The 19,563-nt window shown below is 46.5% G+C and overlaps 1 protein-coding gene across 3 annotated transcripts in view; it reads right to left on the bottom strand.

The window, feature by feature from the left end:
* Positions 1-19,563, bottom strand: part of LOC141048056 (uncharacterized) — a 1,479,555-nt gene that overhangs the window by 344,904 nt on the left and 1,115,088 nt on the right. For 2 of the 3 annotated variants that reach the window (XM_073543414.1, XM_073543413.1), the window contains 2 exons: positions 18,006-18,168; positions 17,639-17,672 (listed from right to left, as the gene is read on the bottom strand). In XM_073543414.1, the coding sequence (XP_073399515.1) occupies positions 17,639-17,672; positions 18,006-18,168 (197 nt within the window). Of the gene's footprint in view, positions 1-17,638; positions 17,673-18,005; positions 18,169-19,563 lie in introns of those variants that run through there. The other variant, XM_073543415.1, reaches the window with a different exon arrangement.

Genomic DNA, 19,563 nt, shown 5'->3' with positions numbered 1-19,563 from the left:
TCTGGCCCTGCAATGGTTCTGGAGATAAAGAAAAAAACAAAAATGGGGAACTTGAAAGATCTTCTGGGGCAATTCTAGCAACTTTTAGCGAGTTTTTTGAGACATTATATAATTTGCAGGGCGGGTTCTATGACGAGTTGCTCAGTAGCTTTTTGGGGACTGCTGGTGTGCCTACTCTGTCAGAATCGGAAGCTGTTGGGCTGGAGGCACCAAATTAGTCTGGAGGAATTAGAGGAGGCTATAGATTCTATGGCAAGGAATAAGACACAGGGGTCTGATGGGCTGCCTGTGGAGGTATTTAAACAGTACTCAAATATAATGCTTCCACAGCTGTTGAAGGTGTTTGAGACGGCTAGGGAAGATGGGCACTTGCCCCGGTCCTTGAATGAAGCAATCATAGTGGTGATCCCCAAGGCTGATAAGGATCCTTATCTTCCAGAGTCATACAGGCCTATCTACCTTTTAAACGTTGATGTCAAGATTTTTGCAAAGATTCTGGCGATGCGGCTGTCGAGAGTAATATCTAGTATTATTCATCCAGATCAAACTGGTTTTATGCCAGAGAAATCAACTGCAATTAATATCCGGCAGTTGTATCTAAATTTACAGATCCCATTAAAGGGAAAGGAACCTAGGGCTGTTGCATCTTTGGATGCTGCTAAAGCATTTGGCAGCGTTGAATGGCCATATCTGTGGGCTATATTAGCCAAGATGGGTTCCCGTAAAAATTTTATTGACTGGATACAGCTGCTGTATTCGAGTCCAGAGGCCAAAAGTAGAATTAATGGGGAGATCTCAAATACAATTAACTTACACAGAGGGACCAGACGGGGTGCCCCCTGTCTCCCCTACTGTTTGCTCTGGCAATTGAGCCCTTTGCAGTAGTGATTCGGGTGACACCTGAAATTAAGGGGTTTGGGTATGAGTCTTTGCAAGAAAAAATAGCGTTGTATGCTGATGACATGCTCTTGTTTTTGGGAGAGTGGCCGTCTTCTCTGAGGGTGGCAATGGAAGTCTTTGGATCCTTTGCAGTGATCCCTGGTTTATGTTTTAACTGGGAGAAATCTTTAATTATGCCGTGGGAGATGCTCCCGAGAACTCCTTGGAATTGGCCAGAGGATTAAATGTAGTCAAAGAGTTTAAATACTTGGGAAATTCATATTGGGTATAATATACAAGATTTTGAGCTTTTAAATATTACCTCGCTACTTGCTAAATTTCATCCAAAAATAAAGGACTGGTGCAAGTTACCACTGAGTATGGTGGGAAGGGCAAACCTGGTAAAAATGGTTCTCATGCCACAAGCTTTGTATGCCCTCACAATGCGCCCATTTGGATTCCTGGTCAAATCTTTTATCAGATAAACAGAATATTTAGAGAGCTTATCTGGAAGAGGAGTATTCCTAGAATTCGGTTGGAGGTTTTGCGTACATCTAAATAACTGGGGGGGATTAGCGGTTCCTGACCCGTTTCTGTATTATCTTGCAGCGCAGTTGCAGCACTTCAGAGGATGGGGGGAGGAGGATTCCTTCATGCGAACTTCCTCGGGATGTATGCTTACATGCATAGTGGGAAAGGACTTACTGGTGCAGGCGCTAGACGGTTCCGTCAGGGTCAAGCTATCAATATTCCGATAATGAAGTGCATGGATAAGGTATGGAACACGGCCAAAGAAATATTGGGTATACAGGGAGTCATGGCGCATTCCCTGATCTGGAGAAACTTGACATGTACAGAGCTAAATAAATTAGAGGGCTTTGAGCTATGGGAGAGGAGAGGGCAGTATCACAGCTTTATTCTGAAGGGGAGTTTTGATCTTTTGAGGATCTCAAACAGACATTTTCCATCCCTAATAAAAGATTTTTTCAATATCTCTAGCTGAGACATGCTTGTGAAGCACAACAGCGACTCGCTCCACTAGGTAATTGTCACGTGCCCCGTCCTGTATGACACGGCCAGCAGGCCGGTGACTAATACAACAGGACACGGCATGTGTAATTGTCCAGTGTGACGCGGCCAGCTGGCCGGTAACTAATGCAACCAGACACAGGGAATAGGGAAAATCTGGGTAACAATAACAATAGTGGCTCTGCGATAGGGAACGGGGAAGTGGAGACCACCTGCAATCCCCTGAGTCAGTGTCTCTACACTCCTACCGTTCCCTAGGCCGGTTCCGCACCGGGCGCCGATCAGGAACCTAAAAAACCTGACTCACCTGCACCTAAACCCTCACTAGTGAAGTGGACGGTGCGGAAACTAATCCCACCACTGCACTAAAACACACACAAGGAAAAGAGACAAAACAGGGAAACACCACTTAGCTTTGCTCTGTTGCTTACGCTCCCAGCAACAGAGCCCACCACCTGCGTGCATCTTTTCCTCCGACCGGATCCAACACCATAGTGCAGCCTTGGAGCAAACAGAGTCCACCACCTGCGTGCAGCTGTCCAGAAACAGAGTCCAGCATATGAGTCCAGCTTTCCAGCAAAAGAGTCCAGCATCTTGAGTCCAGCTTTCCAGCAACAGAGTCCAGCATCATGAGTGCAGCTCTACACCATAGCTGCCACTCCACCAAGCCATGCAAGAACGCCTTGCTGACATCATAGCTGCAACTCCACCAAGCCATGCCAGCCCTCCTCGCAGACACCATAGCTGCAACTCCAGGACTCTCGCAGAGCTGCCCGGGACTCTCCTTCAGCTCCATCCTTCACCCAGGCTTGCCTGTAACTGAGGACTAATCACCAGCAGTGATTGCAACGCCTGACACTCTTTTATAGGTAAGAGCCAGCAATCACACCTGCTTTAATAACATGCACTAAACTAAAAAAAACAGAGTGCAATGACGCTCACCACCACCGGGGCAAACTAGAACTGAAAACACCAGTGCAATGACCATAACGGCCACGGGGCAAAAACCAACTCCGAGCACACAGCTCAAGGAAAAAAAGGTTACTTTGTGCATTTATCTGTCAGATCCAACCTGGATCATGACAGTAATCCAGCTAAAACTCCGCTGTTGGATAGAGTACTGATGGGAGGAGGATCAAGAGGTATTACTGTATATACATGATATATGCAACCACGTTGGAAAAGAGAGTGGCAAGTTTCGAGACGCTGAAGAATAAGTAGCAAGTTGATTTAAGTGATTTAACAGATGATGAATGGGAGGATGCATTGCAAGAAGTCACGAAAATCTCGGTTAGTGATGCGCAGAGAGTGTTGCATCTTTATTTGCTTCATCGAGTTTATCGAACCCCTGTACGGCTGTTGAAAATGGGCTAAGATAAGATAATCCTTTAATCGTCCCACCATGGGGAAATTCAGAGCATTACAGCAGCAAGGCAGGAACAAGTACAGATACAGATGCATAAAGGCATTACATTGACAGTAGGTAGGTACATATACGAAAAAAAAGATGTAACCGGACTATCACAACTTTGGATCTATCAGTTCACTGTTTGGGTCGTTCTCCTTTTTTTACAGTGCTGGTTATACAGCCTAACTGCAGCAGGAAGGAAGGACTTTCGATAGCGCTCCCTCTCACATTTAGGATGAAGTAGCCGGTCACTGACAGTACTGCACATCTTTGTCGTGGTCTCATGCATGGGATGGGAATCATTCTGCACCATGTAGCTCACCTTGGCCAGTATCCTCCTGTCGCCTACTTCCTGAACTGGATCAAAGGGGCATCCCAGGACAGAGCTGTCCCTTCTAATCAGTTTGTCCAGCCTATTCCTGTCCCTGGTTGATATGCCACTACCCCAGCATGCCACACCAAAGAAGATGACTGATGTCACAACAGAGTTGAAGAAGGATGCAATTCAGGCCAGGTGTCCAGTTTAGCGGCCCAATAGTCAAAGGGGAATGACCTGTGTGGGAGAACATCGATATGGGAGGAAAAGTAGTTTGTAACCATAGTTGACAACTGCTGTCTCCTGTCACTTTCCATCGATGCAGTATTACCAGTTGTGTGAGCGGTATTTGAAAAATCAGTCCACAACATTGTCATGAAACCCCTGTCTCCAATGCCACTTCTGCTGTGTGCACCACGAACACCTCTGCCAAGCTGCCCCCGGCCCGTATGGCTCGTGTGAGAACCATCACCGCTGCTGTGTGCTGGGAATGCCTCAAGCAACCGATTTACCAGAGTTGCTTGTTTATTAGCCAATATTAGGTCAAGGTTCTCCTGTGGCATGATGTTTTGTAATTTGCCTTTATAGCGTGGATCCAGGATGCTGGCCAACCAGTAGTTGTCATCGTTCATCATTTTGGCAATGCGGGGGTCCCTTTTTAGGATCCGCAAGGCATAATCTGACATGTGGGCCAATGTTCCCGGTGTCAATGATGCACTGCGAGTGCTGGGTGGAGGAGCACTTTCTGGCAAATCCACATCCCTCCAGTCACGCACAAACCCTGTACCAGACCTTGCCACGCCAACATTTTCACTTGCCCCACGAGATGCATCCTCCTCCCCTAAGTAATCATCCCCATCATCCTCCTCCTCCTCCTCTTCTTCCTCCACTTCGTCCAGGAGAGGTCCCTGAGCAGACAATGGCTGAATGTCATCAAGGATTCCCTCCTCCTCTTCCTCCTCATCAATATTGGCTGCAGACGCCTGCTCCTTAAGGTGCGTCAAAGTTTGCATGAGCAGACGCATAAGTGGGATGCTCATGCTTAGGATGGCGTCGTCTGCGCTTACCAGCCGTGTGCATTCCTCAAAACACTGAAGGACTTTACAAAGGTCTTTCAGCTTCGACCACTGCACGCCTGTCAACTCCATGTCTGCTCTCAAAGTGCCTGGCCGTGTATCCTCCCACAAATGCATTATGGCCTGCCTCTGCTCGCACAGCCACTCCACCATGTGCAGGGTGGAGTTCCACCTTGTTGCAATGTCGATAATGAGGCGGTGGTTGGGAAGGTGGAGCAATCGCTGCAGCTTCTGCATACGAACGGAGTGTACAGGCGACCGGCGGATGTGCGCGCACAGTCTTCGCACCTTCTGGAGCAGGGCTGTTAACTCCGGATAATTTTTGAGAAAGCACTGCACCACCAGGTTCAATGTGTGAGCCAAGCAAGGTATGTGGCTGAGTTTTGAAAGGGCTATGGCTGCCACAAAATTACGGCCGTTATCACTAACTACCTTGCCTGCCTCAAGATGTACACTGCCCAGCCATGACTCAGTTTGTCGCTTCAAGTACTCGGCCAGCACCTCGGCGGTGTGTCTGTCGCCCAAACACATCATCTGCAACACAGCCTGCTGACGCTTTCCACTAGCTGCTCGATAGGGGGACACATCGTGTGCAACAGTGGCAGCTGCAGATGGAGTGCTCGTACGACTGCGCTCTGTGGACGAGCTTTCGCTTCTGGAGGAGGAGGAGGAGGAGGAGGAGGGTCGAACGCCTACAGCCAACTGTTTCCTATACCGTGGGCTAGGCAGCACTGTCCCACCACCGCTGTCCCCTGTGGACCCTGCATCCACCACATTAACCCAGTGCGCAGTGATGGACACATAACGGCCCTGGCCATGCCGACTGGACCATGCATCAGTTGTGAGGTGCACCTTTCCGCTCACTGACTGCTTGAGTGCATGGACAATGCGGTCTTTCACATGATGGTGGAGGGCTGGGATGGCTTTGCGAGAGAAGAAGTGGCGACTGGGTAGGTCATAGCGTGGTACTGCATAGGCCATGAGTTCGCGGAAAGCTGTGCTTTCCACCAACCGAAAGGGCATCATCTCAAACGAGATTAGTTTGGCAATGTGGGCGTTCAAACCCAGTGTACGCGGATGAGAGACTGAGTACTTTCTTGACCTACTCATAGTGTCTGGGAGGGTGAGCTGGACTTGAGAGCTGCATATGGTGGAAGTAGCGGTGGACAGGGCGGACTGAGAGAGGGTTGATGATGGTGATGGAGTTGGTGTTCTTTCTGATGGCCTAGAATCAGTCTTTCGTTGATATAACAGTGGGATTCCCTGACTGCTGTGGCCTTGCAACGACACCTCAACATTTGCTGCTGTGCTAACCGGTGGGCTTACAGTGGGGGAAACAATGTAGCGTTGCTGACTACCTTCGTTGTGATCAGTTGCACATGTGGCACTTGAGGTTTGGTGTTGTGTCCACGCTTGCAAGTGCATGCTGGTTAAATGTCTAAGCATGCAACTGGTATTCAAATTTTTCAGATTTTTCCCTCGGCTAAAGGTCTTTGCGCACTTCTTACAGATAACCTTGGCCTGATCATGAGGATTTTGTTCAAAAAAGTGCCACACTGCACTCTTCCTACTTTGGCAGACATTTTGCGGCCTAGCACGCTGTGATCTTTTGACCCTCTGGACAAGCTGTCCAGCAACTCTTTTGATGTTTGGAACCTGTCTTTGGAGTGCTCCGGGCCTGCCAGATAACAGCTGTTGCGATGTCGATGTCTGCTGTGGATGCTCCTCATCTGAGCTATTGGAAGCAGCACCCTCTTCCCCCAATGGATGCCAATCTGGGTCAACAACTGGGTCATCCATCACCTCCTCTTCTATGTCATGTGCACCTTTCTCTGTGTCACCGTGTATGGTGGTATAGTGTGCGGGAAGGGGCACCTGAGTCTCATCAGGGTCAAAATCTGGCTCTGTACACTGCGAGGACAATGTAGTGCTCTGAGTGAATGTACCAGCAGAATCATCCATCAGCGGCTGTGCATCAGTGCACTCCATGTCAGATTCATCTTGGCCTGGGTAATTCACCATTTGACTTGATAATCCAGGCATGGTATGTGAAAACAGCTCCATGGAGTAATCAGTAGTATGGCCTGCGTCATCCTTCAATCTTGGTTGGGGTGAAGGACACAAGGAAAGGTGTGGTTCATGAACATGAGCCTCCAATGACGACTCAGTGCTTTTACTTTTTACAACTGAAGAAGAGGAGGCGATAGAGCTGGAGGCTGAGTCAGCAATGTAAGACAAAACTTTTTCCTGATGCTCTGCCTTTAAAAGCGGTTTGCCAACTCCTAGAAAACTAAGCGTTCGAGGCCTTATGTAGCCAGACAATGACGCAGGCTCAACACCTCCTGCATTCGGTCCTATTTTGCTCTTGCCACTACCATCAGATCCACCACCAACACCATCATTACCAGCTGCCAACCCCCGCCCAATTCCACGGCCTCTTCCACCAGCCTTCCTCATTTTTGGTAGAAATGTAGACAAAATCCAACAAACTATATAGTAATGTAAAACAAGGTACAAGGTGTCTATAGGACAGGGGAGATTTAGAATTTCTGCACACACTTGTGGACAGTGGACACTTTTGGATTGTGTGAGGCCCACTGATATCTGAGCGCTATGTGACACGCTCGATGGCACAGCTGCCTGTGACCAAAGTGACGAGAGGATAATGGAGATTTTGAATCTCTGCGTACACTTTTGGACACTGGACACTTGTGGATTGTGTGAGGCCCACTGATATCTGAGCGCTATGTGACACGCTCGATGGCACAGCTGCCTGTGACCAAAGTGACGAGAGTATAATGGAGATTTTGAATCTCTGCGTACACTTTTGGACACTGGACACTTGTGGATTGTGTGAGGCCCACTGATATCTGAGCGCTATGTGACACGCTCGATGGCACAGCTGCCTGTGACCAAAGTGACGAGAGGATAATGGAGATTTTGAATCTCTGAGTACACTTTTGGACACTGGACACTTGTAGATTGTGTGAGGCCCACTGATATCTGAGCGCTATGTGACACGCTCGATGGCACAGCTGCCTGTGACCAAAGTGACGAGAGGATAATGGAGATTTTGAATCTCTGCGTACACTTTTGGACACTGGACACTTGTAGATTGTGTGAGGCCCATTGATATCTGAGCGCTATGTGACACGCTCGATGGCACAGCTGCCTGTGACCAAAGTGACGAGAGGATAATGGAGATTTTGAATCTCTGCGTACACTTTTGGACACTGGACACTTGTGGATTGTGTGAGGCCCACTGATATCTGAGCGCTATGTGACACGCTCGATGGCACAGCTGCCTGTGACCAAAGTGACGAGAGGATAATGGAGATTTTGAATCTCTGCGTACACTTTTGGACACTGGACACTTGTAGATTGTGTGAGGCCCACTGATATCTGAGCGCTATGTGACACGCTCGATGGCACAGCTGCCTGTGACCAAAGTGACGAGAGGATAATGGAGATTTTGAATCTCTGCGTACACTTTTGGACACTGGACACTTGTAGATTGTGTGAGGCCCACTGATATCTGAGCGCTATGTGACACGCTCGATGGCACAGCTGCCTGTGACCAAAGTGACGAGAGGATAATGGAGATTTTGAATCTCTGCGTACACTTTTGGACACTGGACACTTGTGGATTGTGTGAGGCCCACTGATATCTGAGCGCTATGTGACACGCTCGATGGCACAGCTGCCTGTGACCAAAGTGACGAGAGGATAATGGAGATTTTGAATCTCTGCGTACACTTTTGGACACTGGACACTTGTGGATTGTGTGAGGCCCACTGATATCTGAGCGCTATGTGACACGCTCGATGGCACAGCTGCCTGTGACCAAAGTGACGAGAGGATAATGGAGATTTTGAATCTCTGCGTACACTTTTGGACACTGGACACTTGTAGATTGTGTGAGGCCCACTGATATCTGAGCGCTATGTGACACGCTCGATGGCACAGCTGCCTGTGACCAAAGTGACGAGAGGATAATGGAGATTTTGAATCTCTGCATACACTTTTGGACACTGGACACTTGTAGATTGTGTGAGGCCCACTGATATCTGAGCGCTATGTGACACGCTCGATGGCACAGCTGCCTGTGACCAAAGTGACGAGAGGATAATGGAGATTTTGAATCTCTGCGTACACTTTTGGACACTGGACACTTGTGGATTGTGTGAGGCCCACTGATATCTGAGCGCTATGTGACACGCTCGATGGCACAGCTGTGACAAAAGTGACTAGAGGATAAGGGAGATTGGATTGCTTTTAAAAAAGCAGTTTGCGGAGCAGTGGGTAAACAGCAATGCCAGCGTGTCAGGAAGCCTTAGAAGGCAGCCCAACAACCAACACCACTGATACACCACAATATAGCCTCCCCTTGCACTGCACACACAGTGACTTGTGTGTTGTGCAGGCCAAATCGCTAGCAGCAGAAGCAGTTCTTTTGTCTTCTTCCCTGCCTAACGCTCTCCCTACAGAATCAGCAGCAACCTCTCCTTATACTAAGATCGGCAGAAGTAAGATGGCGGTCGGCGTGCACGCCCTTTTATACCCCCTGTGACGCCCACCAAAGCAAGCCAATCACTTGCATGCCCTTCTGAAAGATGGTGGTGACCCGTGCCTAGGTCATCACGTTGGCCACAGTGTCCGTGGATCCTGATTGGCTGAAAAAGAGCGCAAAACAAACTTTTGAAACGCGACTTTGGCGCGTAAGTCGCCGACCTCGTGGCCGACCTCATCCTAGGGTCGGGTTTCGTTTCATGAAACCCGACTTTGCTAAAAGTCGGCGACTTTTGAATTTTTTCGACCCGTTTCGCTCAACTCTACTTATAGGTGTCGACTATCTCAATGTCATTTCCCTGAATGTTCACCACTACTGGTGGATATTTGCCCTTGCGAAAGTCCACCACCAATTCCTTGGTCTTCCCGGAATTAATGCTAAGGTGGTTCCTCTGACACCACTCCACAAAAGCTTGGTTAGTATCTCTGTACTCTCTTTCATCTCCTCCTGTGATGAATCCTACTGTTGCAGAGTCATCAGAATACTTCTGCAAGTAGCAGCTAGATGAGTTGCACTTAAAATCCGCAGTTTACAGTGTGAAGAGAAAAGGGGCAAGAACTGTACCTTGAGGTGCCCCTGTATTGCAGATCACCGTGTCTGACACACTGTCCCGAACCTTTACAAACTGAGGTCGGTTCGTGAGGTAGTTAAGGATCCAGGTGGAGAGTTGGAGGTCCACGCCAACAAGGCCCAGCTTGTCTCTCAGTAGACCTGGCTGTATGGTATTAAAAGCACTAGAGAAGTGTGTGAGACCATCAATGTCATCACCATAGGAATCTTGCAGCACATCCCAAGTGGTTGATTCAAAGCAGTCTCTCAGAGCATCATCACTCTCCTCAGTCCATAGATAGCACAGAGATGTGCGAGTGACAGCAGGTTCTCTCTGTACAAGTGGCTTGCACATGGGTTGGAGGTGCACTAGGTTGTGATCCGATCTTCCAAGGGGCGGTAGGGCTGACGAGGCATATGCCCCTCTCACATTGGCAAAGAACAAGTCCAATGTTTTGCTGTTTCTAGTGAGGCAGGTAACATACTGTGTGCAACTGGGTAGTATGGATACTGGAGACACATGATTGAAGTCTCCCGAAACCAGAAGGAGTGCTTGGGGGTGAAGGGACTGCATCATGCTCACTGTGGATTGTAGGACCTCAGTGGCGGCATCAGCTTTCACAGAAGGGGGGACATATGCAGCTATCATGATTACATGCGATAGTTCCCTCGGTAAATAAAAAGGTCTCATGCCCACAGCTAATAGCTCAATGTCCTTACAGCATGTTTGCTCTTTGACCACGATATGCCTAGAGTCACACCATCTATCATTCACAAATATCGCCAGCCCTCCGCCTTTCCTCTTACCGCTCTCCCTTGTCCTGTCCGCGCGAATGGGTTTAAAGCCATCCAACGAGACAACAGTGTCCGGAGTACCTTCGGTGAGCCTGGTCTCTGTAAACAGCAACATACTGCACTCCCTTAATTCACAATGATGTCTGGTCAGCGCCGACAGTTCATACATCTTATTCCCGAGTGACCTCACATTGCCCATAATGACGGAGGGAAGAGCAGGTCTATAGCGCCTTCTTCTAGCTTTCCTGAGGGCTCCAGCTCTGCAACCTCTTCTCTTAGTCTTCCTTATTTCTGGTAGACTGTCCTCTGGTCTATTAGCAGCATGCTGCCTTGCTGTATCCCTAAGCAGCAGTATAGCTTCTCTGGAGTAGACAATAGGGTCTTTTTCAGTTCCTGGATTTCCCAACACAATAGATCCAAGTAAAAACAAGGTAAAAAGTCCATCGAAGGTCCAGGTCCTCTTATGGTTTTCCATAGTGAAATGTCCTTTGGAGTAACAATAAAAAAAAGAGAAAGGAAAAGTAGAAAAAATAGAGAAAAAAGGAGAGCAAAGAAGGAGCTACTGTAACAGGCTGCCACTCCAGCGGCGCCAGGAAGTAAAGTCTATGCTACAGAGACAGATTGTTGGAAATGTGGAACGTCCAATGCAGATCTGATACACATGACCTGGAACTGTCCTCGGTTATGTAGGTTTTGGGGAGGTGTGAATGATTTACTTACAGTAATACTGTCTATCAATGTCAAATGGTACTAGACCCCAAAATGGCTCTTCTGTGGCGGGTGGAGACTTTGCTGCTTTCGGAGGAGCACCAGCTGGCAGTCCCACGAAAATTATATCAAGCTCATAAAAGGGTGGCGGCTCACTGGAAGGGATCTTCTGTATCCACAATCACGGAAGTTGCCGCTGCAGTTAATAATAATATAGATATGGAACAATATGTGTATCAAAACAGAAGTACAACTAAGAAATGGGAAGATATGTGGGCATCTTGGTTGGACATACCCGGGATGGCGCCACCTAGATTAACATGGATGAGAGTGTTGAGGAGGATATAACCCAAACATTTTAGCTGTGAGAGACCAAATGCATCGGGAGAGACGAGAGGTGGGTTTTTTTGGGTGAGGGTGGGGGGTGAGTTGGGAGGGATTTCTGTGGTGTTCTATTGTGTTTATGTAATACACTATTTGGGAAATATCCTGAATATGACTAACTGTTTTTTTCAATTTTGGAAAATGTTTACTAAAAAATTACCTGACATAAAAAATTAAATATGCAAACAGTGTATAATGCTCCATATGTAATGGGCCCCATTTATAATGTGCAGGTGTATGATGGGCCCCGTGGATGATGCTCCAGTGTATGATGGGCCCCATTTATAATGCTCCAGTCTATGATGGGCCCCATATGATGCTCCAGTGTATAATGGGCCCTATCTATGATGCTAAAGTGTATGATGGGCCCCATATATAGTTCTCCAGTGTATAATGCTCCCCATATATAGCTCCAAACATTAAAAAAATGAAACACCTCTCCTCGCTGGGCACTGCTTGACTCTAGACTCCTCAGCGTCGCCATATTCCAGCTCTCTGCACTTGGACTGTTCAGGCAGATGGCGTACAGATGTGACATCATCGCGCTTTCTGATCTGAATGTCACTGTCAGGAAACGCAGAAGAGGTCACAGCGGTGGAGCAGGGAGAGGTAAGTAATGCAAGTGCTGGTGCCCTGAGCAAGCAGGGGTGGCCCACTCGTGGGCAATGGCAGTGGCACAGGGCCCCTCATAGTACGACGGTGTCTGTGACGGCGAGTGGGCCCCCCCACCATCAGAGACTTTTGCGTACTGTGAGGGGCCATGTGCCAGTGCCATCGCCCATGAATGGGCCCCCACCTGCTCCGGGCCCCGACACTTGCCCGGGTGTGCCAGGTGCTGATGCCGGCCCTGGGGGGGTACAGCCCAGTTAAGGAGGTGGAAAAACTGGCATATGTTGAGGTGTAGGCTGGACATTCAGCAGCTGCAAATGGAGGAATTGCAGAAGTAGGAGGAAGAGGAGGACAAAGCGAGCCATTTTGCTGTCAACCTATGTGTCATCAGGGGAAGGTGGTACAAAATTTGAAACCCAGGCATGGTTCATTTTAATGAAGGTGAGATAACCAACATTTTGGGTCGACAGCTGGGTCCTTCTTTCTGTCAGGATTGATCCAGCAGCACTGAAGACTCTTTCTGATAGGACACTTCCAGCAGGGCAAGCGAGCTCCTGTAAAGAATATTGTGCCAATTCAGGCCAGGTGTCCAGTTTAGAGGCCCAGTAGTCAAAGGGGAATGAACTGTGAGGGAGAACATCGATAGGGGAGGAGAGGTAATTTTGAACCATAGTTGACAACTGCTGTCTCATGTCTGTTGCAATCGATTCAGTATTAACAGTCATGTGAGCGTTCCTCAAGAAATCAATCCACAACCTGGTCATGAAACCAGTCTCCAATGCCAGTTCGGCTGTGTGCACCACGAACACCTCTTCCATTTGGCCCAGTACAGCTCGTTGTAGAACCTGCCTCGCTGCTGTGTGCTGGGAATGCCTCTAACAAACGGTTTACCAGAGTAGCTTGTTTCTTCACCAATATTAGCTCTAGGATCTCCTGTGGCATGATGTTCTGTAATTTGCCTTTATAGTGTGGATCGAGGATGCTGGTCAACCAGTAGTCGTTATCCTTCATAATTTTGACAATGCGGGGGTCCCTTTTTAGGATCCGCAAGAGATAATCACACGTGGGCCAATGTTCCAGGTGTCAATGATGTGCTGACAATGGCGGGTGGAGGAGCACTTTCTGCCAAATCCACAACCCTCCAGTCATGCACAACAAACTCTGTACCTGACCTTGGAAAGCCAACGTTTTCTCTTGCTCCCCGAGAAGCATCCTCCTCCCCAAAATAATCATCCCCCTCATCCTCCTCCTCTTCCTCTTCTTCCTCCACCTCGTCCAGGACACTTCCCTGAGCAGACAATGGATGACTGTCAGCAAGGCTTCCCTCCTCCTCCTCCTGTTACTCCTCCGCTGCAGACACCTGATCCTTAATGTGCGTCAAAGTTTGCATGAGCAGACGCATATGCTTATGCTTATGATGGCGTCATTTGCGCTTACCAGCCATGTACATTCCTCAAAACACTGATGGAATTTACAGAGGTCTTTCAGCTTTGACCACTGCACACCGGACAACTCCATGTCTGCCCTCAAACTGCCTGCCCGTGTATCCTCCTACAAATGCATTACAGCCTTCCTGTTTGCACAGCCTCTCAACCATGTGCATGGTGGAGTTCCACCTTGTTGCAACGTCTATGATTAGGCGGTGCTTGGGGAGGTGGAGCGATCGCTGCAGCCTCTGCATACGACTGGAGTCAATGGGCGAGTGACGGATGTGTGAGCACATCTAGGAAAAAACACCGTGTGCACAACTGTGGTGGTGCCGAGATAGGTTCCCAAACCATATATAGCATAATGAAACCTGGCACTCAACTTAAATGCTTAAATGGAACAGTTTATTTGTAGTACCAAACAAAACGTTTCGGTCAGTGCAGACCTTCATCAGTTACGTGCTCAAAGATTGTCTGTACTTAGATTGGAGGGTGCTTTTTGTATGTCCCTGTAAAGCCAAATGTCAGTGTGCTGCTGGAGCACAGTTAAGTCTTATCTGTCTGGCAGGGAAAGCGCAAGCTTGGTCCTCCTGGATGCTGTGTGTTCCCTTGACCTGGGTCAACTCATAAAGTCCCATGGATTCCAGTACCACCTTTATGCTGACAACACTCAGATCTACCTCTCTGGCCCAGACGTCACCTTTCTGCTGACCAGAATCCCGGAGTGTCTATCAGCCATATCCTCCTTCTTCTCCTCTCGCTTCCACAAGCTCAATGTGGACAAATCCGAACTCATCATCTTTCCTCCATCTCACAGATCTTCCTTACCTGACCCATCTATCACAATTAATGACATCACATTAAGTCCGCTGTCTCAGAGTAACCCTTGACTCTGCCCTGTCCTTCAAACCACACCTCCAAGCTCTTTATACCTCCTGTTGCCTCCAGCTCAAAAATATTTCCAGAATCTGTCCTTTCCTCAACCCTCAATCTACTAAAATTCTTGTGCATGCCCTCATCATCTCCCGCCTTGACTACTGCAACATCCTTTCCTGTGGTCTCCATGCTAACATGGACCTCTCCAGTTCATCCTTAACTCTGCTGCCCGACTAATCCATCTCTCTCCTCACTACTCCTCCACTTCTCCCCTCTGCAAATCTCTTCACTGGCTTCCATTCCCTCAGCGTATCCAGTTCAAATTACTAATACTGACCTACAAGGCCATCTATAACTTGTCTCCCCCATATGTCTCTGAACTAATCTCCCAATACCTTCCCTCACGTAATCTCCGATCCTCCCATGACCTCTTCTCCTCCACACTTATTCGCTCCTCACTCAACCGCCTCCAAGACTTCACCCGAATAGCCCCCATCCTCTGGAATTCTTTGCCCCAACATGTCCGATTATCAACCACATTCGGATCCTTCAGACGCAACCTGAAAGCCCACCTCTTCAAGAAAGCCTACAGCCTGCAATGACCCCACTACCTCCTCACCACTACTGGAGATATCACCTCAACCAACACCGGAACTGCTGCAACCCCCCAACCTTCTGTCTCCTTCCCCACCATCCTGTAGAATGTAAGCCCGAAAGGGCAGGGTCCTCTCCCCTCTGTATCAGTCTGTAATTGTAAGTTTGTTTACTGTAAGTGATATCTGTAATTTGCATGTAACCCCTTCTTATGTACAGCATCATGGAATCAATGGTGTTATATAAATAATAATAATAATAATTACTTTATTGAACTATGAGCAGACAGTAATACATAAAATAGTTCCAGCAAAATATCCAAGATTGTGTTTCACCCTTCCTCTGACTTGTCGTGTTTCAAACAGCTGCAATTTCCAGGGAAGACTACCCACACCTGTGGCACACACAGAGAGGAAGCTGACAGTCCATTGAGGTATGAGGCCAGGTGACCGGGGGGGTCAAAGCCTGACTTCTCCAAACATCTCCATGGAGCAAAGAGACCGGTGAGTCCCAAAACTGACTTTCTCAAACGTATCCATGGGGCTCAGATGATCAGTGGGTCCAAATCCTGACTTCCCTAAATGTATCCATGGGTTCAGTGATGGTCAATGGAGTAGATCTGTATTCTTTCAGCCGGGCCGTAGTCACCTAAGCTGACGTCCTGTAGAATGTCAAATCTGGGTCCTTTGTGATGGAGCCATAATGTCCTGGCTGCTGCTGTAGAGACTTCCTGGCTATGGTTTTGTAAAGATTAGCTGGTTCTTTGGACCTCTTGTTACAGTGGCATTTCCACCTTAAATAGTTCACAACTGTTGTCTTTCAAGCCATCATCCCGAGGTCAAGAGGAAGGTGTGGTGAGATTAACTCACATTGTTTGAGTATTTATTAAATTTTCTTAGTTTTTACATCTCTGTTTTGCAAACCAATAATCCACATGGACCCACACAATGGTCAATCAACATATTATCAAACATCTTTTGTTCACTTACTCTATGTCTCTGTAAGGAGGTGGTAGGAACCTCTCTCTCTCCTATGAGTTGACCCCATGCACTTTGTTGTATTAACTGTATTGTGCTGTACATTGCTGTCATGTATGTTAATATGTGTCTGCTGTCATATTCACTTTATGTAATGTAATGCAAGTGCTGTGCTTGTAATGTTCCTTATTTCTGTAAAGTGCAATGTGTGTATCAGTAAGGTATGTTAGCTTAGGGAAAAGAACTAGTTAATTTTGTGGGCTGGGCAAGCAGCAAAAAAAGCAGCAGGAAGCTGCTGCTCCCGGTCAGTAGCCCAGGCATGTTGGCCCAGGGCAGATGCATAGGAACAACAAGGCTATTGCCAGGTCTCAAGAGGGAACCAAATCTCCTGCCCTGGACTAAAGACTTAAGGACAGCAACACGACCCCTGTACTTTGGAAGGGCCCCCGCTGAAGGGACTAAAGCATCCAGATCCCAGCGAGTGGACTGCTGCTTGATTTCAGCTACCGTGGCTGTAGTGAGTGCCGCCGTGGGAAGTGTCAGGGAAAGTGCAGGAAGCCAGTGTTGTATTCCTTGTGCTCATCACCATTTTATTAAAGTTTATTCCCTATTGGACTGCAGCTGTGCCCTGGACTTTAATTGCCTGGACTGCCATGGCTGGGGGAAAGCAAGGTAACTCGTGTGTGCTACATCCGTCCTGTCCGTTTTTTATGTACAAACGGGTCGGGGTACTCACTGACCGTGGGCTCAGTGGACTTTTTGTGTGGAGTGTGACTTTTAGTGACCTCGCCATAACCACCACCCCGGTATCCCCTTGTTACATCTCGATTACTCAATGATAGCAGAAAATGAACTTGAAGCAAACAGCAACTCTAGAGTCACATACAGGCTAGTATAAACAATAGCATGTGTTTCTTGACCAACCAAAGAACAAACACATAAATTCAAAAGTCAACATAAATATAACAGTCTATGCCTCCTGGCTTACTGAAAATAGAAGTCTGGATAATTAAGATTAAAAGCTGTGTTATCACAACTACCCTCTTGTTAAAGTTATGCCTCATAAGGATTTTGCCTCATAATGATTTGTGTCTTCCTCTGGAACAATATTACAAATGAATAGACTGAACTGAATTGGCATATGCCTTTTTTCAGGCTTCTTAGTTATTTTATAGTATCTACTTTTACTCTCTTCATGGATCTAACAAATACCAACAATGTGTTAACTCTACTGTATTGTGCCAGTTCTCAAGATTTGATAGGACTGGACATCCGCTAATTTTAAAATAATAGCATTCTAGCGATATGCCATCACCTCAATACCTCTTAAAATATACTCATTGTTACATAAACATTAAACCATATGTTATACTGCTAACTATATAGTGAACTATATTTTCACAAAGAACTCTGTTTTCATGGTTGCCATTACTATACTTACAGTTGTAAAACATATCTTCTTTTAACATAACCATCTAAGAAAAAAATGTTTAGCATCAGAATCATATATTGAGATTTAATAACAGATGCAGCTCAGTACTACATAATTTAGTTTAACGTTGAATAATCAGACTCAGATATGCTTCTCTAGCCTTTCAGAAAAGATGTTCCGCATCAGTATATACAGTGGTAGGCAAAGGCTTTATAAAAGTATTGCGAGAAGTTGGCATAGAAGGAAGAACTTCCTGAATAATAGGCACTTTATGTAAGTTGTATATTTATAAGAAACACCAATAAAGAACTGCATTTAGTTTACAGTAATATCAAATCAATGAAAAAGATATTCTTTGCAACTAAAACTTACGTACATTTGCCTTTTTTATTGCGGCATAATAGTTTCTCTTCATTGGTGAACTGGATTACTTCAAGAATTTCACCTTTACTAATTGACAGCTCTTTCCCTCCTCCTCTTTTGTTTCCGGCACTTGGAACAATCATCATACGAGTTAAAACCTTTATTTCACCTTGAATCTAAAATTGGAAAAAAAAATATTGAATTCTCAAATACCCACTGTTTATGATACTGTTAACACTGCTGAGACTGCACTTACAACTGGTTTCTTGATTAAAAAAAGATTATAGGTTGTTCACAGTTCCAGTATTTCCATTTTTAGCCCAGGCCTATAGCATTGGAAAAAATTCCATTAGGTCAGGGACCTCTGTTACCTCCCATAATGTACAGAATACTACCCTAAATGTTATTTGGAATATTAACTTAGCACTGCAGCAAATATCATAAAATATCGAAGCATAGCTATTAGTTGCCTAGATTAAGAAATCATTTAGGATACCTTTTCCAGTAATGAAACAGGCTATGTATTTCAGTATCAATGTCTTCAGCCAGCCAGAATAAAGAACATACATACAAGGAAAGAATTTATATCGCAAACAAAAATGAGAAAACATCTACAAAATGTCTTATGTAAGAGTTATTAGCGGTGTCCAATTAGATTCGCGGACTTAAAACATTCAGGGTGTGCAAAGGCAGGTTGATCTTGGCCCATTAAAATAAACCTGTCAACAGGATTGAGCACAGTAACCTACACACAGTGTCAGGTCGGCGCCATTATACTGAATAAAATGATACCTGAGTGATGAAATCAGTCTTGTGGTTGTTGTTTAATCTTTATTTTCAGCTTTGAGTTAATGATATGTGCTTCGGGGCGGCCTGTGGTGGGTCTTCATGTGGGGCACTGCTTACATATTAATAATGATGGCTTCTGACAGTTCACTGATCCATCACTGACCTTCGCCCTATTTTACACACTGTATATAATATGTATTAAAGAAAAAAATCACATTCAACAGGCAGGCACTGTGCTGCAGCATGATCACATGTATAATATGCATTAAATTGTTTTATTTATTCTGAAAAAAAATTCTGTGTCAAAATGGCGTCGGCCGCTCCAGTGCTATAGCATCTATGAAATATTATGTCCAGCTCACCCAGCTGCTCCATGCTCATCCATCTGGGGCTCAGACACCGGCTCCACCCTGGCCCCACACCAAGGGCAATAGAAAAAATTTGAGTCATGAGTAAGACTGCTTAGTGCAGTCGAAACACGTCGACTGGGTCATGTCGACCATGTACATTTTTCTTTTGTATGCACTATAATTTCTTTTGAAGAAAAAGAAAAGGAAAATCCAGTCCTGTTGAGCCAGACTACAATTTTTTGTATTGTCCACTGATCGCATCTATAATGTACATGACTAAATAAAACAATTTAATGCACCTTTATTATGAAAAAATTCTAGCTCAAAATAGTGCTGGCCGCACCTACGCAGTAGCATCTATTGGCGATCCAATAGATGTTACTGCGTAGGAGCTGCCGGTGACATTTTGGTTGAGACCATTTTTTTTTCCCT

Source organism: Dendrobates tinctorius, unplaced genomic scaffold (assembly GCF_039654945.1).
Source record: "Dendrobates tinctorius isolate UK_male_01 unplaced genomic scaffold, ASM3965494v1 ptg000132l, whole genome shotgun sequence".
Taxonomy (NCBI): domain Eukaryota; kingdom Metazoa; phylum Chordata; class Amphibia; order Anura; family Dendrobatidae; genus Dendrobates; species Dendrobates tinctorius.
The sequence above is the reverse complement of the archived record's forward strand: the minus strand, read 5'-3'. Positions and strand labels throughout refer to the sequence as shown.